Source organism: Anabas testudineus, chromosome 7, assembly GCF_900324465.2.
Source record: "Anabas testudineus chromosome 7, fAnaTes1.2, whole genome shotgun sequence".
In the NCBI taxonomy this organism is placed as follows: domain Eukaryota; kingdom Metazoa; phylum Chordata; class Actinopteri; order Anabantiformes; family Anabantidae; genus Anabas; species Anabas testudineus.
The window spans coordinates 14,624,248-14,650,466 of NC_046616.1; the positions used below are offsets into that span (position 1 = coordinate 14,624,248).

General features: G+C 40.8%; 2 protein-coding genes across 5 annotated transcripts; both read right to left on the bottom strand.

Moving 5' to 3' along the window:
- Positions 1-3: 3 nt before the first annotated feature.
- LOC113167198 (CTTNBP2 N-terminal-like protein) lies at positions 4-15,265 on the bottom strand. Of its 2 annotated transcripts, XM_026367616.1 has the most exons (7): positions 14,768-15,265; positions 13,925-14,125; positions 11,880-11,989; positions 11,405-11,512; positions 4,108-4,359; positions 3,492-3,599; positions 4-2,483 (listed from the first exon to the last, which is right to left on the bottom strand). In XM_026367616.1, the coding sequence occupies exons 3-7, from the start codon at positions 11,925-11,927 to the stop codon at positions 1,185-1,187; spliced, it is 1,815 nt and encodes a 604-aa protein (XP_026223401.1). In that variant the 5' UTR covers positions 11,928-11,989; positions 13,925-14,125; positions 14,768-15,265; the 3' UTR covers positions 4-1,184. The 2 variants fall into 2 exon arrangements, with proteins under 2 accessions (XP_026223401.1, XP_026223402.1); XM_026367617.1 differs by lacking the exon at positions 11,880-11,989.
- Positions 15,266-15,362: 97 nt separating this feature from the next.
- Positions 15,363-25,705, bottom strand: LOC113167199 (cytochrome P450 3A30-like). 3 transcript variants are annotated; one of them, XM_026367619.2, is made up of 13 exons: positions 25,462-25,705; positions 24,596-24,689; positions 24,450-24,502; positions 24,271-24,370; positions 24,052-24,165; positions 23,866-23,954; positions 23,619-23,767; positions 23,402-23,529; positions 23,230-23,308; positions 22,943-23,103; positions 22,614-22,840; positions 22,358-22,520; positions 15,363-15,690 (listed from the first exon to the last, which is right to left on the bottom strand). In XM_026367619.2, the coding sequence occupies exons 1-13, from the start codon at positions 25,530-25,532 to the stop codon at positions 15,595-15,597; spliced, it is 1,524 nt and encodes a 507-aa protein (XP_026223404.1). In that variant the 5' UTR covers positions 25,533-25,705; the 3' UTR covers positions 15,363-15,594. The 3 variants fall into 3 exon arrangements, with proteins under 3 accessions (XP_026223404.1, XP_026223403.1, XP_026223405.1); XM_026367618.1 differs by lacking the exons at positions 22,358-22,520; positions 22,614-22,840; positions 22,943-23,103; ... (7 more) ...; positions 24,596-24,689; positions 25,462-25,705 and adding exons at positions 15,811-15,973; positions 16,056-16,282; positions 16,381-16,541; ... (7 more) ...; positions 18,558-18,651; positions 20,469-20,605; XM_026367620.1 differs by lacking the exon at positions 15,363-15,690 and adding an exon at positions 21,587-21,942 and having other exon boundaries at positions 25,462-25,704.
- Positions 25,706-26,219: the final 514 nt, after the last annotated feature.

Here is a 26,219-nt window from a genome sequence, read left to right on the forward strand (position 1 = left end):
GGCTGAGTGTCACTTTCTTTTAATACTGCCAGATACAAATCCTTACATAGCCCACCAGTCACGATTCAGATTTCAAACTGTTTAATAGAAAACATTTTACATGCTGCAAGGCATGGGTAGTTTATTTCAAATAGCCCTAAGTGTTGCATGTGTATAAAGGCCATTGCCCCTCATTGACAGTGTGGAAATAATTATGGATTTTAAAAGCAAGAAAACAGAAAACTCTGAACAAATATCTGATGTGTAGAAGTGTTAGGACAGTACTCAATACTATGTAAATAACTTGATGAAAATACTATACAAACAATGGTTAGAGTTGCAGTCCCCATTAAGATCACTGATGGGGACAAGTCATGGCACATAGTGCTTGGTTTGGTTGAAGCAGAAATTAACCTTCCCTGAATAAAAGAAATCTGATATAGAAGTACAGTATCTTACAGTAATGTAGTGCAAAGTGCTCTCCCTTTTCAACAACATACAGTGTATTAATAATTAGTGTAACAAAAAAAACATTCATCTGATGATAATCATAAAATATTTAAATTATATTTCTATGGATAACTTCCACACAAACTGCATAAGAATTATTTGGGAAAATGTGTAAGAACTACTCACTATATCATGAAATGGTGATAACTAGGTGTTTGTCATACTCTACGTCCATATCATCCATTTATTTTAGCCCTTCTACTTACATAGAGCAAGATCGGCAGTTTGAGCATTAAGGACAAAGAAAGGAGTGCTGACTGTGAAATCCAATCCAATCTCTGCTTTTGTGTTTTCTTCAAAATCAACAGGTGTTGGTCTCTTTATAAAAGGATTTTCATGTTTAAAGTTGTAAATAGCTAAGATAAATATTTTCAAACTCTCTGAAATTCAATATAGAGAAATAAAGACAGGAAGAAAGTAAGAAATATTAAATCAATAACAAAATGCATACTGTACTATCTATGACTTCAAACTGTTCTCTGATTGTTTCTCAGGTCTTGGTATAGAGGTAGAGTGAAATTGCAGGTGTTTGAACAGCTTTGAAGTGTACTGTATATACTACTAGTATAACTGGAGTACTAATTAGAGTACTCTCGAGTGGGCTTGAGGGCTAACAAACAAACAAAAGGATGATTTTACAGTAACTGTTGATTTATGTCCATATTAATTAGCAGTTAGTTTATATGACCTGTCAATTAGCTGCTAGAAGATAAAACCAGGTCTGGCTCCTTGGTTGCATCCTGCCCACTGTTGCTGTGCCCACAATTCCCTGTCAGCTCTGGGAAGAGGCTGGTCCGAGCAGAGTGAATAGGGGAGCCTGGAGTTGGACTCATGCCGGGCTTCTTGGGAGGGATTGGAGGAGGGTGGGTCCTCTCTGACCGGGGAGTGAGTGGGGAACGGATGCCTGGAGATAGGGGCCCTGAAGAAGGTGACCTCCCCCCAGTTGGAGATGCTAGATTGCGGTAGTCTGTACCAAACGGAGAGCTGCTTATTGGCGCCAGCTTGACTCCCGCCTGCTGGCTGGTGAAGCGGGACAGCACCTGAGTGACAGTGTTGCGGGCCAGCTGCTTAGCTGTGCTGTGCTCTGGTGGTGGAGGAATGAATGTGGTGGTCGGGGAAAGGTCCCTGGGGGAAAGAGGGCCACCATACTGCTGCTCCAGCTCAGCCTGGCTCTGGAACTTGTTCCTGGCCGCCTGGAATCTTTGGTTGACTCCAGCCTGGTAGGAGGACTGATGGAAACTGGGGCTTCCCAGACGCTTGGCAAGAACAGGGGAGGAAATTGGGGAGGAAGAGAGGGAAGAGGAGGCTGTGCTGGAGGGAGAGTGAGGATGAGGGAGGGGATGAGGGTGAAGAGGTGAATGCAAAGGTGCCCCTGCCCCATTCTCTACAACCCCTCCATTTTCAGCTCCTCTCCCGTCCTGCTTCGTGTCTGTCTCTTTAAGAATCTGATGGCCACTGACCTTTGACAGTGAGATGGATTTAGGAGTGATGTTTACCTTTCCATCCGGCTCTGTCTGAACAGAGGTGGACACCAGCATCATTTTGGAGGGTGACTCTTTCACCTCTATCACAGCCTCCTTTACCTCCTCTTTACCTCCTTCACGTTCAGCCAAACTCTTCCTCAGCTCCTCCACCTGTCTCTCAAGCTCCTTACTCCTCTCTTCTTCTTTGCTGATCCTGGCTTTCATCTGCTCTCGTTCTGCATCAAACTCAGCAAGCTGCCTCTCACACTTGGCCTCTAGCTGCTCTACCGTGCTTTTCTCACTTTCCAGAACTTTCTGTAGGTTTTCCAGGGTTTGGGTCTCCTCTTGGAGTTGGGTGCGGAGCTGGGAGACCTTCTGAGCCTCCTCCTGAGCTTGGCTGCTGGCCTTTTGGAGCTCCCGGGTCAGAGTCGAGGAAAGCTGCTGCTGCTGGGACAATGACTCCTCCACCGTGCTCACTGCCTGGGCTTGTTCTTTCTCTAACCTCTGCACTGTTGCGCGCTCCACTTCCAACTAGGGTGGGAGGAAAAGAAATGCAAGAGTCAAAGCAAGGCAGCTGTTCCAGATTTGACCACAAGGAGGCAAAAGAGCATACAACACTGAGAAACTGTCCCCATACTGGAATATAGTTTACTGAAAAATGGATGCTTGTGTAAAACATTAGAATATACAAAGTACACTACACTCACTATAACTATATACTTGAACTGGCTTGGCAACAGAAATCTTCTTATAAATGTTGAAACTACACTTTAATTGGGTCCACTTGAGTCATACCTCATCAGGAAAGAGGGTAAAGTACAGTATGTCCTGTTTCACAGTCGCATGTAGTGGGACAGCTGGTTTTCATATTTTCCCTTTTTGAAGAATTATTTGCTTGCAAGGCACATTTATTGAAAGTTGAATTTGTTATGATGGGGAAGGTGGTAAAGTACGATCTAGAGTATATATAGTAGTATGTGATTGGTATACAAAAACAACACAGGCAGGAAAAGCTGAGGAAGACTGGGAGACACTCAGGAAACCGTTCTTACATAAGGCTCTTGTGTGAAGTTTGTATAGCGGCCGGGTTGTGTGCTCACAGTGTGTGTGACCTCACATTAGACATGGACATCTATTATCTCAGGTTTCCTGAGGCCATTAAGCCCCATGGCTGCTTCACAACTAAACAATGGCCTCTTCCTCCTCTGTTTCCTATGGAACACCCCTGTGCTTGTGCAGACGGGTGCCTGTGTGTGTCTGTACTCTAACAGGGCGAGTTCTCTCCACCCTACTGAGTTACACAATGAAGCTGTGTTCATGCTTCCCTCGTTAGTCGCTGTGTTTTAAATCCCAGCCACTACTGTGAAGAATACTACGCGGACGCGCAGAGTTGAGGGGAAAGGGAAGCAGAGACGTCTTTCCCACAAGATGTTCTCACCCATCAGCAAATGAGCAATGACCTTTTGCTAAGACATAAACACATCCAAAATGTACAACAGTGATTTGCAGGTTCGTGTCTTCTACGTCAGCCAGTCGCACCTGCTGCAGCAGTTTGTCTCTTTCTGTCTGAAGCATGAAGGTGAAATCATCGCACTGCGCAGACTCCAGGGCACGCAGTCGTTTCTCCTCCTCCAGATCAGCTATGATCTATAAAAAAACAAAGCCAAAGGTATATGAGATGACATACAGACAGTCCTCAAACTACCAAAACTGCATTTGTTTGATTGACTTTTCTTCTTCCTGCCCTCGCAGAGCACTCCTACAAAATCTCTCTTCATGGTCAACTGACCATTTTGTCAGTTTATCTACGCTCACAAGTTGACTCATACACAGTATATAGGTTGACTTTATGAGTCCCATAAATCTTTTATGATAAAGCTCCATATCTCCCGTCAAAGCCCTGGGTTCTCTTTGCCTCACTCCCCCAAGCCAAGTCTACAGTGTCTGAAACATGGAGACAAATACTGTAGATACATGACACATTACCACACACAACAAGCCTATTGTACAAGTGTGAGCTGTTATGTGACACTGCTACTTGGTTGATTGCAACACTGTCCCCGACACGCAAATCTGGAATGCAGGCGGGAGAGCTGAATAACCCGCTGAATGTGCGCGAGTGTGCGTTCATGCCTGTACACTGGGTGCCTCTTACCCTCCTGTGTCTGCTCTCAGCAGCAGCCAACTGTCCCATCATCCTTTTCTGCATCCTCTGGCAGTGAGTCATAACCAGTTTAAGCACAGCCAGAGGGTTTGGGCCCACCGCCCGACCCTGCTGGTGTGTGTGAGGCTGGGCGAGTGTCTTCTGGCGCTCGGTGGCTTCGTTGTCACGCTGCAAGGCCAAGAATGGATCGCTGAGGTCGTACTGGCCGTAGCGCTCCTGAACGAAAGCATCTCTGTGCTGAGCCTAGTAGATACACATAGAAATACAGTATAACACATACATGAAATTGTGCTGTTTATACTAAAATGCTGACTCTTAATTTGAAAAGCTATTGCTCTTTCCACAGGATGCTGGAAAAATCTATTTTAGTAAATGATGAAGCACAGAAACACATTTTTAAGCTGCTAGGTTAAGTCTAGCTAAGAGCTGCGGATGTCCTCTTTTTCTATCTGTGGCCCAGAGGAGGCAAAGATCAGCGTACGTCTATATACAGGGTAACTTCTGACTGAGCAGGAAAAAATGACCTGTGTCAGGGTTTAACTTTCCGTATTGCAGTACAGGAAAAATGTGTTGAGAAGATAACATGACACCCCTCTACCTGTGCCAAGAAAAACACAAAGTCACAGACACACACATTTTAGCACATTATATATAAGAGAAAAGGGACATGTAAAGACACACTTTAGGGATTCAAATCACCGACATGTCAGGTCGGACGCGTGTGTGAGAGTGTGCAGGAAATCTGTAGCGATGGAGTGATGTTATTGTCAGTGTGAGCACAAGCAGATGGTCTTTCCCCTCAACCCAAACACAAAGAGGTGAGGCACTGCTGTCCAACCCCCACCAGGGGCAGATGTTAACTCTTCCCCAGGGATACAGGGGTGAAGGCACAGGCCATAAAATAATGCACACACACACACACACACATGCACACACATACAAACAAAGAAAGAAGGATTACACGTAAAGAATTGAACTAAAAGTGATCAATTCATTGCAAGTTAAAGTCTGATTGAAACCAAAATGCTCATAAATGACATGACACAGGATGGAGGGATGACACAGGATGACTACGCTTCTGGTCACCACGATGAAACCATCAAGAAGTCTCATTAACTACTAGTACATATAGTAGATTTCAGTTCTGGACACTTGCAGAGTCAGGTGGCGGAGCTGGTGATGCAAGCACGAGCCTCAGGGTTCACTCCATGTGCTCCCAGAACACCTGTCTCCATGTCCCTATGCGGTCCTCGTCAAACAACCTACTCCTCCTGCCCCCATTCCACTCCCCCACCCCCACCCAAACATCCACGGCACCACATTCCTCTGTTTGTTCATCATTATTTCTCCGAAAATGCCTCTCTCCACTTCCGTCTCTCTGTCGGCTTCACACACACTCTCAGGCTGCAGCACCCTCAGGGCATCAGTAAGGAGTTTGTATATAAGGCTTTTCCTTCTGGCTGAACAAAGAATGTGACCGTCAGTGAGGAGATTACTGGACTCACACAAAGACACTGTCTCAATGCCTGCAGTCTCATGCATTGTCTCCATGGCTGACTAAGTAGCCTTCGATGTGTGACAGGGGGTATGAGTGGATGTCTGTCACTTTTTTCTAATTGTAAATGTATACGTTTAAGATATCGTGTGTATGTTTGGCTGGGGCTGTGTGTGTACTGCTTTTTGTGCTGGGCTTTAGAGTTAAATGGACAAAACTCCATCATAGCTGGAGACAAAACTGCGGCTTCCTGAGTTAAATAACTGTTTAAACAGGCCATTAAGGGCTGTGCTTAGACTGGGTTGTGTTTTGTGCGTGCGTGTGTGTGTGTGTGTGTACAGAGGTCCTCGCCTAGGGTCTGGTCTTTCTTGGTTTTCTCAGGATAATTCTGATCGTAATGACAGAGTGTGCGTTCCTTTATGAGAGGGCACAACAAGCAAACCCTCTCCACTGCAAAGCTCTAATTTCTGTCCTACGCTCGTGGCAAATGAGTCCACAGCTAAGTTGTGGAAATTGCTTATTTTTTGTCCATGGTTTTGCTTTAATTATTGATTAATTTTGCTTTAATTATTGATTCATTCTGCTTTAATTATTGATTAAAGTAGAATTATTTGCATTAATTATTTCAGAATTTCATGCAACACTGTGGCTGCTGAAATGCTTGTGCAACAGTTTAGTTGACTGTTGTCTTTTTTTAACAGCTCGCTTCTCTGACGCTTTCCCCCAGCTGTAACAAGGTGTGGAAGACAACCTGATGCTTTTCACCTGGTAAAATTCTTTCCCAGTCGGATATCTACCGCCTTAGGGTACAATTGTGCCCTTGTGTGAGCTGAAAAGAGCCAGAGAGTCCTATTTCCTTACTGAGCAGACAGCATGGACAAAATGACACATCTGAATGGCTGTATGTCCCTATCACCTGTTACAAATGCACAGTTTAGCTCCCATTCTGAATCCTAAATAAAAGTAAGTAAGAGCAAAACATTAATGCTGTAAAACTAAAGTTGCTGAAAATTGATGCGTACGCACATGTGAGTATCAGATACGTGTGTGAATCTATGAGCACGCAGCTGGCTTGTGTTTGTCTCAGTGTGTGTTCACCGTGCTGCATAAGGTTCTTAACATAACTGGCTGTCTCCAGGGTAACATCTAAAATCCAGAAGCTTTTTCATGGGGGTTATGGGGAAAAGTGTGCATTCCTGGTGAATTAGCCCACTCTTGAGAGACACATAGACAAAAGCACAACATGAACAGACCTGTCAGATATGAAAAGCCTCTTTCATGCAACTTAACTTAAAGGGGTCCAGTGCAACCGTTTTCCCAAGGAGGAGGAGAGAAGACCATGCTCCAACATCTTACTTGTGTAAACTGTGGTTTATGACGCTGCCTATCAGTGTTAAGATCTTCCAAAAAGTTTTGAAAGCACCCTCAAATCCACAAAAGAGAATTGTGAAAGCGAGACAGTGCCCAAAACAACAAAGGAATCAAAAGCTTTTTTTTTGTAATGTAATGTCTGAAGCACCATTTGTGAAAAATGTTACCATAAGAATAATTTACAGCGGAGCAGCAGCATGCATGCCTGAGTTTATTTGACCCGAAATATGGAGTATGTGCTATGTGAATGATGTAATTCTGAAGATGGGGAGTAATCACTAGCTAACTAGAAACTAGAAAAAGTACATAATCATTATCTGAAGACACTTCAATTTGCCTGTCCTTGTAGGAATGGTGCAAAAGTGTTTCTCATCCACTAACGTTGAGTGCTGCTTGGAGCTGAGGAGTTACCATATATGTATTTATCAGCAGTGCTGAGTCTGACTGTAAAACCAATACAGTATGTTAAAAGAGGATAAAAGGTCAGTGTATAGTGGCCTTAATGTAGCGAGTGATAATCCTCCTCTAAAGTGACCCTTTTATTTTACATGTAGTCATTTACATATGAATTAGTAAAGCTTCACACACACACATACTCTTATAAACTATTAGTCAAAGGTTAAGAACACTTATCCTTTATTCTACTGTGATAATATTACAGTAGCAGTTCCTGTACTGGGTCGGACTGAACCACTCCAAAATGTCCTCTGGGGTAAATCATTACTGACTGTGAATATCTGGTGAATACATTTATATTTTATAAAATACTATTTAGGAAGTTCACTAAAAGCACAATCTACCATCACAAACTGCTATCAGAGCAAGCAAGCCTTGTCAATGTAATTTAGTGGGAACATATTGTACACTGATTTTAGTTTGGCCCTTTCAAACACTTCATTGGGAAGTATAGTGCCATTCTGGCAAGTAATATAAAGCTAGTGCAGCAATTTTCTTGAAATTACTTAATGAATTTGGTCGTATACTGTATACAGTATATGCCGTAACAATTTGAAGGTTCAATTGCTATGGGTTGAATTAGCATAATTCACTTGAGTAGAGCGCCAGAATCAGAGACATGCTTTTGTTCTACAAGACAGAAAAAAAAACATAAAGCGCAAGAGAGAAAGTAGATTTTAAGTGTATGCTTTTTGAAGTGCAAGCTAAGGTGTGTGCCTAAGGCTTAAGGCATATCCTCCACACCTCACACCCACACATTAACCACAGATGGCACCGAGATAACTGGGACAACGCCAAACAAAACCTCACTTTACTTTATGGGCTGTGCACTGAGACAGCTTCCACTGTAATCTTGCCTCAACCACCTTCAATGTTATCATGAGTGGTTAGTGATGGAACATAGAAACAGGTGATGTCACCCTCTGGACACTTGGCAATGCCTTTAGACAAGGATAATATGTCATAAAGTTGGTGAAGGAAGTGCTGTGGCTTCTTGAAACTCGGTCAAAAATTAAACTGACAGGGCAAATCATTGATGCGAGCACAAGAGCAAACTTCACTGAGAAAGCAGTGATTTGTTTATTACCAAAGAGTCACCTATATTACTATTTTATAGTGAGCAAGTACTATCTTGTTCAATGCGAATAGCAGGAGTGGAGGGTGGAGTTCATTACCATTGCAGATATGACCTTATATTTTCTACAAGGGATAAAAAAGGCCTCTTTGTGACACTCACGCATTAATACTGTGAGAGTGTGTGTGCAATGTGCAAGGTAGCATCAGGTACTTTGATGTCATCTGAGCTTTTTCAGGTCATGGAGCTTAATTCTCTCAGGTCTCAGGTTCAGACGGATATGGAAGTACTTCACTTACATGGCGGTGTACATTTCAGTGTCATATTAGGTAAAGTTTGGCTTTAAATTGCACCTTTAATTGTCGCTTATGCTGTTTTTATCATATTTTTTCTTACCAATCTTGTCCAAATTGTGGCCCCTGATTCTTGCAGACTAATAGAATATACAATCTTATCGGAACAACACACTCAAGTCAGGCCCTATTGTTTATGGAGTCAGGAAAATACGTCAGCCTGCCAAAATAGACAAAGCATTTTAGGATTACAGGATATGACATCATACTGAAAACCAAACGGGCTCTACTGAGCATGACAGAAACATTTAAACCACACAATGCTGACAGCAAACAAAACAGACTGATAAACCCAGTGGTAAACAGCAATATTTGTTCGTCAGCCGCAGAGTAATCAAGACCATAAACCGAGAACTTGCTCTATTCTGAACTCATATCATCGCCACTGACAGAGAGAAGACAATAACAGCATTAGTTCCTGTATTGATACTGTGTAACTAAGCTAAACTCAAAAGATACACCACTACTGTTGGAATGTAGGGCCTGTTTCTGGTGTATGAGAAAAGCTCCTCCTTGTGAAAAATGCTTCACTGTATCCTTAGGGATGAGAACTACAAACAGTACAACCAAGAATCTGTAGAGACAAGTCCAATAGGTGACGCAACCTCATGAGTATGACATCGTTCCAAGTTTCAGGGTGGAGAAAGGGTTAAAAAGCAACGTACAGGCATCTTAAGCACTTGCTGTTGATAGGTGAAAATATTTTTTTCCTTTCTAAACCATACTCATATGCAATTAAACATTACTGGCACACGCTGAGTTTGGTTTGTGTGGCATGTTAACTGACGACAACGAGAAGGGAGCTCCAGTTACGGAGGAACAAAGTTATTGGAATGATTTGTGGCATATCAAGATCGTGGGAAAATTACAGTATAAGGTTGAAAAACAGCCAAGACAGAAAAAGACCGGCAGTACAACAACACTTGCTGGGTGCCAAATTGCCAAATACAAAGAGCACGTTGGCCTCCTATCAATCTGGGACACTCCCCCCTGCAGCCTCATGTCTACACACAATCTGCCCTAATATAGACCAGTCAATAAAAGTGGTCTAAGGCCACTAGCAGGAAGGGAAGTCAGCGATTTGCTCCTACTGCGCTCTACATCCTCTCCACGACAAACACTACAGCCAGTAACTAGCTCACCAGAGACCACCAGAGAGAGTGTGTGTGAGCAAGTGGGCAGACAGGACACGGGTCACGGTCGAACATGAAAGACCCCCCATAATGTGGCTGTGTGTGTGTGTGTTTGTGTGAGGCAGAGACAGGCGGAAAAAGGGGGAGAGGAAGAAGCAGTATAGTTAGAAAGAGATACGGAAAGAGTAGAGACAACATGGCGACTGTGCATTTGTCCTCGGGGAATAACAGTAAGTGTGTGCACTGAATATTTTGGGCAAACCCTGCATGCATCAGATATGGACAACTGCCTTTTAAGATGTATCTGAGTAAGGTTGCTTAGAACAACATCCACTCAGGCCCTGGCAACGAAATTCTCTCATGACTACAGCCTTACTCATTTTCTAGATAAACCTCACTACTGTTTATTAGAACAAGACAGTCATGGTTCCTATCCTGTATGTCCTCATCATAACCTCACTCCCTATTTCAGACAATGAGTCAAGCAATCGGGGCCTCGGCAGCTTCATCTAAGCATGGAGCAGCTGCTGCGGCGGCGAGTGTGAAAAGCATGGGCACAGCCGATCAGTGCAAAGCATTACAGGTGCAGAAAGCTACTCTTCTATTTGTACATGAATGACTGAGGTGCACACAACTGAGGATTAAAGTATCTTAAAGGGTTTGACTTTAACTTTGATAAAGTACTCCTTGAATAATGGCTGAGGTGCACTCCAGTAGTCAATGTGGAAAAGATACCTAGGGTTGTCTGTCCACATATTATGCATTGCTTGAATACAAATGTATCTCTGGCTGCCTTGAAAAGCCGTCTATTCATCTTTGTAACGTGTGTTTAGCGTTCCAAACACAGTTGGATACAGTTGAAATGCCAGGGCCGAAGAACAAGTATGCACAGTACACCACCAAAGTCCTCCTCTGTGGCTTGTTGCTGTTTTGCAGCAGTTGGAGTTTCCCCGATTCAAGCAAACGTGAGACCAAATCTGGCCACATCTGAGATACACCAGGCACGATGAGCAACGCGTCTGAACTGAATATAGACACAGTGTGGACAAATTAGGTCTGAGGGGTGCTAGAATTGAACAAAGGTGAAAGTGAGAAAACAAGATTTCAGAAGTGGCGTGTACTGATAAGGTTGGCGCTCTGGTGGAATTAAAGTCCTGAGGAACCAGATTGGCTACTGCCCCATTGTCTTTATTAGCTCTGTTTCCACAGTTTCCTGTTTACACATCCCATCCCTGTTAGCACACAGTCTTTTTTGAAATGGGTTAATTTTAGCATTTGAAGGTTAGCCTTGTTCAATTACTTACATTATTTTAAGTGTTAGTAACGCAGATCAAGTATGAGTTGTCCTGAAAATGTGTATGACAGAGTCCATAGGATGTGTGTAGGTTGGAGTTGGGCAACTCACCCTAAGGGCATGAATGACCACGTCCTGAGCCTCGAGCTCTCCCTCCAAGACACTGAGAAGAGTCAGCAGCTCTGCTCTGCTTAGAGCCTCCACATTCATCTTCTTCTCCTGAAGAGAGATAGAAAAAAAAGCAGTTTTTATTATATAAAACATGGGGTAACTGAGCATAAAATGTTGTCCATCAACATTAACAACTTAGATACACATTTATGTTTAGTATTAGTAGTGTATTTCTCAGTAAGTGGTTCAGAGCTGATATAGGATTGGACTTGGGGTCCCATCTGTGGCCTCATGGGGTTGTGCCTGGGGTTATAAACAGGAAGTCATTAGCATATCTGCATGTTAAGTTGCTGAGGGACCGAGGACAGCTGTCGGCTCTATTCAGGCCCAGCTGTCCATTGCAAAGGTTCAGTGTGATCCCCAAACTGAATTGAACACAGAGAGTTAGAAACATTTGATTTGATTTGACACACACTTTTAAGGTATTTGCCTCGCACTCCATCCGCTGTATCCTGTGATTCATCAGCTAGGTCCAGTCTAGTCATAGGGGCCAGACATTACACACCTCACACAGCTGACATCACCCTTAAAATTGAGAAAAAGACAAAACACAAGTGACTTCATCTTGTAAAGCAGGGGTAAGGCTGCTTTCAGCGTACTGACACTCAGTGCATTATAATAGTGTGGCTTCTCCTCAGAGTGTTAATCATGGGTTTGACGAGGTAGGTCCAATCTGTGAAGTCTGATTACAGAAGCTGATCAGCCTGGACTCCTTCACCTGTTGTCACACAACATGAATAAATAAAACAACAGTAAATGACACCGCTCACTGCAGCATGCTTCAAGATTTTATGGCAGGCGCAGATGTTTGTCAAATGGGAGCACAGATCCAAAGTGAAGTGTCTTAATAAAGGGCCACCACAAGCTGCCAGAACAGCTTTAATGCTCCTCGGCCTAGATTCTACAAATCTTTGAATCTGTACTAATGGGATTTCTGCCAAAAGTTACTCCCTCGTTTGATGTTTTGAGGATGATTACCAAAAGTTCTGTGTATTCAGCTGTGAAAGTCTTCCAATTATACTTGCTTCTGCACTGATCAAACCATTCAGTGACACTTTGTGCTCTGTAACATCTGTAATTATGTTTCTCCACTTGTTTGTTCAGGGTTTTCCCCTCCGTTTGTCACCCGTCTGTTTTAAAAGTGAAAGCAGCTTCGCTCTAAACAAACCTTTCTCCTTCTCACCACCAGCACAGGTTGAATCTCCAGGGTACTGTTTGTGTGTCTCGCTGCAGTGTCCCAGTCTGCAGTCTCTTCTCAGTCTCTCTTAAAATTCCTCAGTGCATTCTGTGGCTCACCGCACATTCACAGCAAAGCAGCACTATGTCAATCAGTAGTTAGTTACTGGCTATTAACATGACATGTGTTGCAACGGTGGTTTCTAGTCCTGCTCCACCACACACATGCTAGATTACTTTAATAGTCTAGTTTAGATATTAATGTGTGTTTGAGGTGTGGGCTGTCAGTGTAGGCTAAACTTGCTATGTGTGCCCCAATATCAGTGAAACAGCCTCCATGGAAAATCATTCCTACATTCCAGGGATGCCCACACCGTTGGAGTCTTTACTCAAGAGGACAAATCACTGAATCCCACAATGTAGCCCACACGGTTTCAAGTGGCGGCGCTGCACTTTGGCTTTATGAGTTCTGGTAGATGAATTACAGGCTGAGCCTATCATGAGATGTTAAATTTATGCAAACAAGCAAACGCAGATCAAGCCAGATTTATTAGTCAATATTAAAGCATAAAAAAAAATAAAATGGCACCCTGCTCTTGTGTGTATTCAGTCACACCTCTTTTTGTGTGTGTGCTCCTTTTTCCTTTACAGCTCTTTCACTCAGGATCTGGGTTAAACTTTCCTGATCGCGGCAGAGAAACCTGGACGGATCAGTGCTGGGTGCTCAGAGTGCTGGGTTTGACTGCTCAGTGACTTTAAAGCACTGAATGATGCCAGTGGTTGCTGAGGGACAGCAGAGGATCCACCTGCCATCCTGGGCCTTTGTTTGACACCAGGGACTGTCATTATTTCCCTAGTTGGTATCATTCATTTCAACTTGTGTGTGTGGCAGACACCACACAAATATCAAATTGGCTGTTATCTGTTCTCCTTGCCTATAGTGATAACAGGTAAATCAATACTGCATCAATATTAGTTAAGTAGTACCCACACCCATTGGCCTGAAAACGAACTCTACTTAAGAGCCTGCGACTCTTCCTCTGATCCAGTTGGTCCTTATGTAAAGATTATTTTTTAAGATCATTTTAACATTAAGTAAAGTTTCCCTTAACCAGAAATGACAAAGCCCCACACAGTGAGAGCATCAGATGAGGTTAAGAGACCTGTCCATGGATTTATGCATTATTTCCAGAAAAAAAAAAAAAAAAAAAGCCCCACCAAGCCGGAGAATGAATTACTGGAAGCCAGCAGCAAATATTTCCACAACCTCATATGTCAACATACCTTCATGCGCTCTGGTCTTGCCGCATAAACTATTCTGCAAATCCAAAAACGAGACTCCTCAGCAGCATGAATCAAAGCAGTCCACTGTCACAGGCGCTGCGGCTCTGTGGCGAGGGGGGAACAACAGACGTTCGGTGACCGGGCCCCAGCCAATCAGAACGGCGTAGTGCCACAGTCTGACCAATAGCGGGAGGTTTGCCGCTGTGGGGCGGGGACAAGGGCGTTATCCAATCTGTGGGATAAACCTCTTTGTCTCGGACGTCCAGCGTCGATTTGTGTCCACTCCACTATCTGAGCATGAATTATCACTTGCATAATCCATTTGCATAATTGACATAATCGTACAAGTGTATCGGTTCTGAGAGATTGTTTTATTTACTAAGAAGAGAAGGGACTACAACTGTATATTTTGTTATACCCTTCATGAATAAATAGCATGAAATAAAATGCAAATCTTGCAACAGACAATCCAAAAAAACGCATTTAGAAAACTTGTAAATTGTTTTTTAAATTTTTTTTTAATTTCCCTTAAATCAGACGCCTCCTTTGGAAGAAGGCTTACCTTATCTCTTATGATGTGTCAGCTCCCTTTAATGGCCAAATGGCAGAATGACACTCTTTCAAAGCACAGTTGTCTAAGTGTGACAATATCATGTTTTAGTGTAAGGTTACTCCAATTCATTTGGTTTTGGACCTCTATATAGTTTAGTGCATGCTTTATGTGAAGTATGAACTAAATATTCTATAGCATAGCCTGTTGTTTTTCAGTAATGTTTAAACACCTGCATATACTTAGTCAATGAAAGAGGAATAAAAAGGGGTTGGAAATGAATAGGTGTTTACCTCTTCCTTTGTTTCTCTGGGACTTCCGTACATCCTTATGGACCCAGTCTTTTTGAAAAGTAAAAACAGAAACCTGTTAGACGAGGTGGTTTTGTTAGAGCTGTTATTGTTGCTAAAAGATTAAAATCTCAGCTCCCTTTCACTACAGGTCTCACATTTGCTAACTGATGATTCCCCTTTCTATATGTATGGAATTCACTGTAAACATAGGACACGAAGCTGTGATGAGGACGTATTTCAGCAAAGTTCAGTCTCACATTCCCTACAAACGTCTGTACTTAGAAATGAAGAGCTGACAGTTACCATCACAAATGACTCTCTTGAGTAACCGCCTAAACAGGCTTCATCTGTAATCTGTAATGTGCTTTTTCACTTACATATCATCATGTCTCATCATGTCTTAGCATACTTGTCTGTATTTTACTGACTTGGCATTTTTCAGTAGAGCTAATGTAAAATGATGGTACAAATGGTAATGCTCTAGCTTGGTGCTGGTGGAAGAAGAATGCAGATCCACTACCTAAATAAGATTAGCAATACAGTGGGGACTCTGTGTGTAGACTCTGCATAAAAACTGAATGCAATGATTAGCAAATCTCATAAGAGCATTTTTAATAACAATACATAGAAAACAAATCAAATGTTAAAGCTGAGGAAATTTAACCTTTAACAAAAAAAGAAAAAGAAAAAAGGTGATTTTGAATTTAATGTAGAAACACATGTTTAAAAAGTTGGAACAGAGGCAACAAAAGCTTTTTGTATAAAAGGTAGTTTAAATTGATCAACTTTGTGATTTGATTTCGCAGTGATGTGGTACAGTGTTAATCTCATGAGGACTTAGCAGCAGCTCGTCTTGGCTTGAGCTTCAGCTTGATGGGATTCTTGGGTGAGGCAAATATGTCGTTTCCCAGCACAACTGGAATCTAGGAAAACAGAAAATGTCACAAATAAGGCACTGTCAAAGTTGAAAACCACTGTTACCCAATCATAGATTAAAGCTTAATACTATTATATGACAGTGAATAGTGAAACTGTTTTCTCACATCTGTCTCCTTGCATGTGACGAAGCTGAAGTTCTGAAGGATTTCCACTATGGCCAACTTCATCGTGAGGAGAGCAAATCTCATGCCAATACAGTTCCTCGGTCCTGCTCCAAAGGGCAGGAACGCATAAGGATCTATGTTGTCTTTGTTCTCTTTGCTGAACCTGAGAATAGTGATTAACAAATATCAAAGAGTGAACAAATGACTGTTTGGGTACAATTTGATCTTAACCTGACATGAAGTACCTTTCAGGTTTGAAGGCCTCAGGCTCCGACCACAAAGCGGGGTCGTGGTGGAGAGTGTAAACTGGTATCATGACAATAGTTCCCTTAGGGATGGTGACTCCGTTCACTTCAACTGAAGTCTTTGACACTCTCTCTAACCGCGTACCAACGGGAAACAGCCTCTGTGACTCGTTCACCACCATGTCCAGGTATTCCATCTGCATCAGCGCGTCATAGCTTGGCTGACTCTGAAGGGACGCAAAGTATGATTGTTAGTTGGCTTGCCATCTGATGGAAACAATATTGGTCACAGTATATAAATAAAAATTATATTAAATAAATCTGCCTTTTCTGGGAAGGTTTCATCAATTTCCTTTTGTAAGGTCTTTTGAATCTCGGGGTGGGTTGCCAGGTTGTAAGCTAAAAAGCCCAGTGAGCTGCTACTGGTTTCATAGCCAGCAATAATGAATATCAAGGCCTGAGAAAGTATTTCATGATCAGTCAGTCCTGCAACACAAACAAACCACAAATAAAACATTATTATTATAATGACATCATTATAATAACAACAATCAAATTGTTGTCATTAAATAGTTTACTTCGTAGTTTCAACGTCCATTGTATTTGTTAGTGGTTGTTGTTCAGTGAATCTTCTGACCATTAGACTAACATGTTAACTAGTGAGCCATTGCCCTCTACAAGCTTTAGCAATTCACATTTCACAGCTTTAATCTGTATCTATAAATCCTTACTTTCAACAGTAGCCTATTGCAGTTCTTTTTAGTCGCCCATTCGCCAAACTACTAACCTTTTAAAGTTAATGACGTGTTAGCAGAAGCAGCATTACAAGTTCTTATGGCTGTTCTCAATAAAGATATGAAAGATCAGAATTGATTTCTTATTTTAGTCACACCATATTTGTTAATACTCCTAAATTAAATGAAGATCAAATTACATTTTATGACAAATCAATGCATAAAATTCCAAAAGGTTCACATACGTTTTTTGCCACTATATTGTCTATCTTGACTACAAAATAAACATTTTTGAATTAGTAGCTTTGAACGTAGTAGTTCTGGTGCCTTTTTCTACCTTTTTGGGAGCTTGTATCATCTTTGTTGTTCTCTGAAACCTGAGAATCCACCATTAACTGCATGAAGTCCACCCGGTTCTGCCAGACAAAAACAAGTACAAATGGTTTTTGTCTGGATTTTATGACCTCAGATTATAACAACATTGAACCACAAGCCATATGAAAATCATTGTAGCTACACTTAATTACTTTGTGTTGATTCTTATTGCGGTCTGATTTAATCGTCTTTAGAAAGTTGTAAAAGAAATTCAACACATCAGCAGGGAAGAATGACACATTCATCTTCTGCAGGACTGGTCCGAGGAATGGAAACAGAACTGGAATAAATGAGATTTGAAATGATCATTAATTCAAGTCTCAAGTAGACAAGACAGAGATTGTTGTTATAGAAGAAGGTTTGACATACCCACTAACACAATCAGTGGATTCAGGAAGTTAAACTTGACCAATCGTTTGATGTTTTCTACAAATGGATCAGATGGATGATTGATGGAATCAATGTCCACACTGAAGGAAGTGCTGGTCACAACATCCATACTGTAAGGTCCAAATACCCTGCGAAAGAGAAAAAAAAAAGAAAATATGAGTATCATAATAAGTAATAACTATGATGGAGCCACTCTGAAGAGTGTGTGATGCCCAAATCTTATCATAAATATGAACTCTACTCACTCTTTCACGTCTATTACTTCATCAGCCTCCACTTTTTTGTGAAGACTTTTAATTAGATTAGTTGAGTGCTGCAGCATTATTGTGTACATCTGCCCAAAAAATAAGTAATGAAAACATTCAAATAAGAACTATTTTTTTTACAGTGTGTGTATTAGTTTAATAATGTGCATTAAAAGATTCTGCAGTTTAACCTCTTTCAGCCGTCCGCTGGTGAATGACGGCGAGAGTATGCTGCGAATCCTCCTCCATGCTTCATCTTGTACTACTGAGATAGAATCACGCAAGGGACCATTTAAGCCCACATCCTAAACAACAAGCACACCAACAGAGGTTTCATTTGTTACACTGAATTCAATGTGTTATAAATTGAGAAATTGCCTCTGCACTATTTTTTTACTTACACGTCTGTTGGTGAAGACAGTATAACACTCCTTAACCAAGATTGTTTTGATCATTGCCGTGTCCATTATAGCCAACACAGGCTGCCTGCCGTCGTACAAGCTTGTAATGCAAGAGCAGATATTTTAGAGACTCACATACAGTCTGGAACATTACATGAGACATGCATGTTTTCTTTTTATTTATTATCAAACACTCACCCCCACACCTTCCCATATTTCTCATAGCACTGAGTGTCAAAATAGTGGGTGCCCTGGGGAGTAAAATGAGAAGGGAAAGACAAAGGCATCAAACCAGTCACAGATATCATCAGCAGTGTCTGCTTAGGTTGCCTTACTAATTTGAGAAATATAGCTCACCTGTCTGTTCCCCAAAAATGTCCCAATGAAGGGCATAGGTTTGGGTCCAGGGATGCCGATTTTCTTGAAAAACCCATATGGAGCATATCCATACCTGAGGATTAACAACAGGATGAAAACAAGACGAAGAAAAGAATCCTGGTAATAGAAACTAACTTCTAATGTTATTAATGCTCTTATTGAAATTCCTTCAGTCTTTCACTGCTTTGTCTTTGATCTTGTTTAGTTTGCATATTTTATCACAAGTGGAAATATCCAGTCCTGCAATGAACAACACAAAACAATAATGAAATAGTAAAGTATCGCCATAGCAAATCACATGTATTTACTGCCCTCATGTTTTTTTCTATCCTTAGTAAGAATCCACTTTATCTGTTATGAATCATAATTTCTTAAAATAGTCAAAGAAATGTCAGATGGCAAAGAAAAGTCTTATTTTGTGCTTTTTAGTCATTTGTATCTTTCCCCATTTGTCACTTTTGTAAGGACGACATCTTCATTTACAACTTTTTTCTCAGATTATCTATTTTGTCTGTCAAGTAGCCTTTTGGTTCTTCACATCTTTGATTAAGGTGTCACGCAGTTTAGATTCAACAATAAAAGGATGAAAGCAGGGACCGGAGCGTTTGGCGGTGTACATATGATGATCAGCAAAAAAAACTGTGCGTTGGTTTTCATTGTCTTTATAATGAGAGTCGGTATATCTCTATCCAAACTGTGGGGGAAAAGTGAAATGTTTATACATTATGTAATTTGCAGAAATTACAAGAATAATCAACTGTATGTTTAATCTAAATCTTTTCAATATTTCTTTGGCAGCGTAGATACGATGTAAAACACATATATTTACCCTTAACACTAAAGCAACACGTACTGTACGTTGGATAAAACAACCTCTCTTCCACTAAATCACCAATGTTATGTATCTATTATTGCACCGCTCTGGAATATCAATACTCCAATAAAAATGTGTGTTGAACTATCACTATCTATGCTTTTCTCTATGACAGTTTCTATTTGTCATTCACTTGTCATTGAAATGACATTGTGTCACTGATTTACATCATACGACATCATGTTGCATCACACAGTGAGCAAAACTGAGATGCAGATGGACAGTATCACAGCACATGTGAATAATTTATATTTTCCCTTTAAAAATAAACGATTGAGTAGTAAGTAGGGTAGCTGTTGGTAATTTCTGGCTTACTTTTATGGAGAGAAATGTGGCGTAGAAGGTATACTCTGGCAGGCCCTTTTAACATTTAAGAGTTTTAAAGTGAATATCCATACATTTAGGATATCTAATATAGTTCTTTGACTAGTTGAAATTATAATGCGAATAGGCAAAATTATAATTCAACATATCTACAATTGTATTCTGACAATTAAGAACAACATTTCAGGATATCTACACTTACATTCCTTTGCAGATATCAGAAATGATGTCACCAATGCCATTACGCCGATTTAGCATTTCTTGGACCAAAAAGTTCCCATAACTGATATCTGTTATTCCATTTTGACTCGTCAGAATGACAAATTGACTTGGAAAAAACCTATTTCAGATATCTGCAATTCACTTTTGCCTATCCGTAAAGTGAATTCCAGATATCTTTAATTACATTTTAGTCCCAATTCCAATTACAGATTTCTTTAACTGGAATTGAAATAGTCAAAATGTAGTTTACAGATCTGTAAGATATCTGTAATGTGGATCCTGTCTACTTTATAAATGTTTAAAGAGCCATAGTAACAGGTCTACTGAACAGAAACTGTTGGAAGTAGTGACCACAGCTCCACCTGGAGGTAGACTTCATGGTTACACCGTCACAAACATCCAAAAACAACGCGTTCAAAGTTGGTTTTAAACCTTTTAAATAACAGACATGAGCAAGACCATATACTTACAGCGCGATGAGAGTAAGTGCGACTGTTATTAAAGTCCAGGTCTCGATGGAAAGGTCCGGTATGAAGCCCATCTTTCCTCTCGCCCTGCTGTGAGACGTTCACTTACCGCACACAGGCAGGAAAAACAGGCTAGTCACGAAATGTCGACCGTGAGTCTCCTCCCACACCTACAATACCTCCACCCTCAGGTCCTGCACGGGCCATTTGCATGGCCACAATTTACTGTAAGCAGAGCAGTAAATGTGGATGATGGTCAAAGACAGTGAATATATAAGTTAGTCAGTCACATATTAACGCTTAAATCCAGTCCGAGCCACATGAACCATACAGAATACATTGTGCTTGAAGAAAATTAGAAATTTACCAAAAAGAAAAAAAAAAACAAAAAACATAATAAATGTGAAATGTAGGACAGAAAGAGACAAAGCAACTGTTAGTTTATGCGTTTCCATCACAGCACTGAGGAAAATGTTATGTCAGGAAGTGAGAGACCTTATTTCCCACAGTAAGGACACTGTTCCCTTTGCCAGAACACCTGAGATACAACCCTCACATGGATGTGCAATACAGATTTTGACTATCCAGCCATCACACAGATCAGTTCAAATAGATTAAAGTACACTATATGATGTACAGGATGCAAATGTTAGTGTACAGGAGAGGTGGTGAGGTTGGTTTCTATGGAGTCTCAGCTTTAAGTTGTTGCCTTGGTGTCTTGGTTGCTCATGCCTATTGTTTTGTATTATACTTTGTTAATTTGTGGTCATATAGACACAAATGTGAATCACCAAACCATGCTTACTATCAATATTAGTATACACAACCCTATATTCATCTATATATACAATAATTCTTATCTGCTTAACGTGTTAATTGAATTTTAGCCACTTCTTTACAAATGAATGATTTTCACTTTGAACAAAATCCCAATCTTTGGTAAAGGATACCTCCAGTTGTCTTTAAATAAATATTTGACTGGTGAAAACGTTGATAATCTGTGTTAAGTTAAAGAGTCCTAATTGCTGACTAAAACATCAGAGTAATTCTTTCAGGTGTGGCACAGTGAGACAGACTGCATCTGAATGAATCAGTGGGAACAATGACATAACAACAAGTAATAAACATCAGCACACATTTGTTTATTAGAAAAAGGTGTTTGGATGTTTTGTTATATAGCATCTAATTTGATTGACACTGAAGTTGAATTAATTTGATTAATCGAGTCTTATTTGACTCCTGCTATATGTTAAATGTCCATAAGCTTAATTAGTAAGAATAAAAATGACTTCCATAACAGTAGTGGAATAGACATGTAAACTGATTTGCTGAAGTAGTTTAAAGTGAGTTATTGCCAAGCTAAAAGTCATCAGAGTTAACTTCATGGCGACGTTGAAGCAGTTCCTCTGGGCTCGAGCTTCAGCTTGATTGGATTCTTGGGTGCAGTAAATCCTTTATTTCCCAACACCATTGGAATCTAGGAGGAAAAAAAAATTATATATGAGACTCAACTCACTCAAACAAACATTAAAACCATAAGATCCTTAATTTATTTTGTCTTTGCATGATAATAATGAAATTTGTTTGGCATCTCTCACAGACGACTGAAGAACAAGGAGAGAAAGACTTCAAAGAGAACATTTTAATTGTAATGAATATTTAGCATTTTACTTATGAGTTATGGATTGTTTCTTGGATACTCTGTTGTGCTTCCACTTGATTGGCTCAGAGCCCGTGTACCAATGTAGACATGTTAATTGATGTGTTTGGCAAAAGTTGAGTGAACCATTTCAGATAATGATTTAATACCACTTTGTACTTTGTACTAACAAAGCTATTCCCACTTCACTTGGCTGACACCAAGACCATAATTAGTGAAACTGTTTTCTCACATCTGTCTCCTTGCATGTGACAAAGCTGAAGTTCTGAAGGATTTCCACTATGGCCAACTTCATCGTGAGGAGAGCAAATCTCATGCCAATACAGTTCCTCGGTCCTGCTCCAAAGGGCAGGAACGCATAAGGATCTATGTTGTCTTTGTTCTCTTTGCTGAACCTGAGAATAGTGATGAACAAATATCAAAGAGTGAACAAATGACTATGTTTGGGTACAATTTGATCTTAACCTGACATGAATCCTTTAAAGTACCTTTCAGGTTTGAAGGCCTCAGGCTCCGACCACAAAGCGGGGTCGTGGTGGAGAGTGTAAACTGGTATCATGACAATAGTTCCCTTAGGGATGGTGACTCCGTTCACTTCAACTGAAGTCTTCGACACTCTCTCTAACCGCGTACCAACGGGAAACAGCCTCTGTGACTCGTTCACCACCATGTCCAGGTATTCCATCTGCATCAGGGCTTCGTAGCTTGGTTGGCTCTGAAGGGACGCAAAGTATGATTGTTAGTTGGCTTGCCATCTGATGGAAGCAAAATCGGTCACAGTAAATAAAAAAATAATAAAATAATGAAATAAATCTGCCTTTTCTGGGAAGGTTTCATCAATTTCCTCTTGTAAGGTCTTCTGAATCTCGGGGTGGGTTGCCAGGTTGTAAGCTAAAAAGCCCAGTGAGCTGCTACTGGTTTCATAGCCAGCAAAGATGAATGTCATGGCCTGTGATAGGATTTCATGATCAGTCAGTCCTGAAACACAAACAAACCAGAAATAAACAATTATATGAACAATTAGATTTACTTTAATTAACTTGATTTACTAGATACTAGATTCAGAAGACACATACAGTATAAGACTCTATTGGAGAAATCTACCTTTTTGGGGGCTTGTATCATCTCTGTTGTTCTCTGAAACCTGAGAATCCACCATTAACTGCATGAAGTCCACTCGGTTCTGCCAGAAAAAAACAAGTACAAATGTTTATTGTAAAAAATCAAAACCTGGCCCACAGCTAACATTGACTCCATTGTAGCTACACTTAATTACTTTGTGTTGATTCTTATTCCGGTCTGATTTAATCGTCTTTAGAAAGTTGTAAAAGAAATTCAACACATCAGCAGGGAAGAATGACACATTCATCTTCTGCAGGACTGGTCCGAGGAATGGAAACAGAACTGGAATAAATGAGATTTGAAATGATCATTAATTCAAGTCTCAAGTAGACAAGACAGAGATTGTTGTTATAGAAGAAGGTTTGACATACCCACTAACACAATCAGTGGATTCAGGAAGTTAAACTTGACCAATCGTTTAATGTTTTCTACAAATGGATCAGATGGATGATTGATGGAATCCATTTCAACACTGAATGCAGTACTGGTCACAACATCCATACTGTAAGGTCCAAATACTCTTTAAAAAGAAAAAAAAAAGAAAGGCAAACATGAAATTCCAACTAGTTATAGTAACAAGTCAACAAAAAAAAGTGTATGAACAAGAACACTGCTCACTCTTTAACATCTATTACTTCATCCACTTCTGCTTTCTTTTGAAGACTCTTGATTAGATTAGTTGAGTGCTGCAGCATTAGTGTGTACATCTGGCCAAAAATTAAATAAAAAAAAAAATTCTGTCTGTGAATAATGCACCAAAATAAATAGGAAACATTAAAAAAATTCTGCACTGTGTCTTTTAACCTCTTTCAGTCGTCCGCTGGTGAATGCCGGAGAGAGTATGGTGCGAATCCTCCTCCATTCTTCATCTTCTACCACTGTTACAGCGTCACGTAAGGGTCCATTTAAGACCATGCGCTAAACCCCACACAAACCCACAGACGATGCCTCTTTTACATTAGGTTCTTACATTAGTACTGAGGTATTCACTTGGGAAATGACCGTGCAGTGTTTTCTACTTACCCGTCTGTTGGTGAAGACAGAATAACACTCCTTTACCAAGACTGTTTTGATCATGGCTGTGTCCATTATAGCCAGTACAGGCCGCCTGCCATCGTACAACCTTATAATGCAGGAGCAGATATTGTAGTGACTTAAATACAGTCTGGAACATGAAATGAAGACATGCCGGAAACACTCACCCCCACACCTTCCCATATTTCTGATAGCACTGGGTGTCAAAGTTGTGGATGCCCTGAGGAATAAAAGAGGGGAGTGAAATAGGCATTACAGTAAATATGCATGTTGACCAAAGCATATGAATTTGTTTACTAATAACAGGTCTTACCTTTCTATACTCCAAAAATGTCCCAATGAAGGGCAGAGGTTTGGGTCCATGGATGCCTATTTTCTTAAAAAAGCCATATGGAGCATACGCATACCTGAGGATTAACAACAGAATAAGAAGAACTGAGCCTGTGAACATGACCTTTACTCCTTGGGTCTTGCTGCCTTCAGTCTTGTCTTTAGGAAGCAAGACCTTTTTGGTCTATTGGGTTGATGATAGGTGGCTGAATTGAAAAACAGCTAATTTTTCCCCCACCTCTCCAGTGATAATACATTTTTACTACTAAATACTGACCACTATAGGTGCAGTTTCAACATAGACTACCTACTGTGAGTAAGCATCAGTATCTCAAACCAAACCAATCCTGCAGCCTGACCACGCTCTTTGGTTCAGATGTGCAGCTAGAGAGCAGAAGTGAACTGGTGAGAGGTCTGTAGATTTATTAATGCTTCCTATAACAATAGAGTCTTTACTTTGGAAACACTAACTTGAAAAGAATTGTAATAGTAGTGGTAGGGAGCACAGTGGTTAAGAGAAAGCTCACGCTTGAGGGAACTTGAGCCTGTTTCTCTTATCCTAACCTTAAACACTCCCTGTCTTGCTTATCAGCAGAGATGAGATTCATTTCCCTGCTGATTCACTGTTTTGCTACACCTCTTTTCCACAACAACCAGCTCCCACTGCACAGCGACTCTGATGCCATAAACCTTCACTTAGTGAAAGTAAAACAACACGAACGCAGCCTCCGGCACCGCACTGTGCCAAAAAAGAAACAGTAAACTATTTCCCACCTCGGCCACTGATTCATACATAATCTCTAAACCTGTTACGAAAAACACGAGTATAAAGAAAACTAGGCTACTTACGTTGCAATGAGAGTGACGACCAAAGCTATTAAAGCCCAGGTCTCGATGGAACAATCCGTCAAACAGCCCATCTCTCCTCTTGTGCGCTCCTGGCGCTTCCTGCTCTTAACGCTGCGTAAAGAGGCGGTGCCACGCAAGGCGTTAAGATCTGCTGTGGGTCACACTCCTAGTCCTGCGTTGAACTCTAATTATACTAAACATATAAAATATACGTTTCTTTCAGTTTCATCGTTATATTTCTTTATTTTCAACACGGATACATATAGAGCACACTGTCCTACCGTAGGTTCATGTGCTGGACTTGACCTGCTCTCAGTAATAAGGTTGAGTATGACATGTGTAAACAATCCATTATTATTATTCATCATGGCTCACAGGCTGACCTCAGGTGCTGTTTACTGTAGGCCTTTCATACAACTGCGGCCTCTAGCTCATTAGTTCAAGAGATCTTCTGGGCTCCCAACTGTCAACATTGTCCTAGGTTTAGTTGGTGTCTCAGTTATGAGGACTCTCATAGACAAACGTGTCACTGTTTTTGAAAAAGTTGTAAACTAAATATAGAAGGACAGAGCTTAGTAAACAGGTTCTGTAGACTATAAATAACTGAATTTTACTGTTACTAAATAAACAAAGATATTCTAACGATGATATAGGACAGTGAGACTTGAAGGTGGTAACAGCAGTGACTCTAATGTCCCACTGACCCGTCCGTCACAGTGATGTAATGGATGTCCACTTTATCTTATGTGAGCTGTGTT

What these genes read in the sequence shown, in the direction of transcription:
- LOC113167199 (XM_026367619.2), bottom strand. Translation starts at nt 25,532, where the DNA reads ATGGGCTGTTTGACGGATTGTTCCATCGAGACCTGGGCTTTAATAGCT. An exon ending in CTGTCTTCACCAACAGACGG is followed by an intron (nt 24,166 to 24,270) that starts GTAAGTAGAAAA and finishes TGTGGGGTTTAG; the next exon opens with CGCATGGTCTTAAATGGACC. An exon ending in TCCACTGATTGTGTTAGTGG is followed by an intron (nt 23,530 to 23,618) that starts GTATGTCAAACC and finishes CATTTATTCCAG; the next exon opens with TTCTGTTTCCATTCCTCGGA.
- LOC113167198 (XM_026367616.1), bottom strand. Translation starts at nt 11,927, where the DNA reads ATGAATCACAGGATACAGCGGATGGAGTGCGAGGCAAATACCTTAAAA. An exon ending in CTGAGAGCAGACACAGGAGG is followed by an intron (nt 3,600 to 4,107) that starts GTAAGAGGCACC and finishes GTTTTTTTATAG; the next exon opens with ATCATAGCTGATCTGGAGGA. An exon ending in GAGACAAACTGCTGCAGCAG is followed by an intron (nt 2,484 to 3,491) that starts GTGCGACTGGCT and finishes CTCCCACCCTAG; the next exon opens with TTGGAAGTGGAGCGCGCAAC.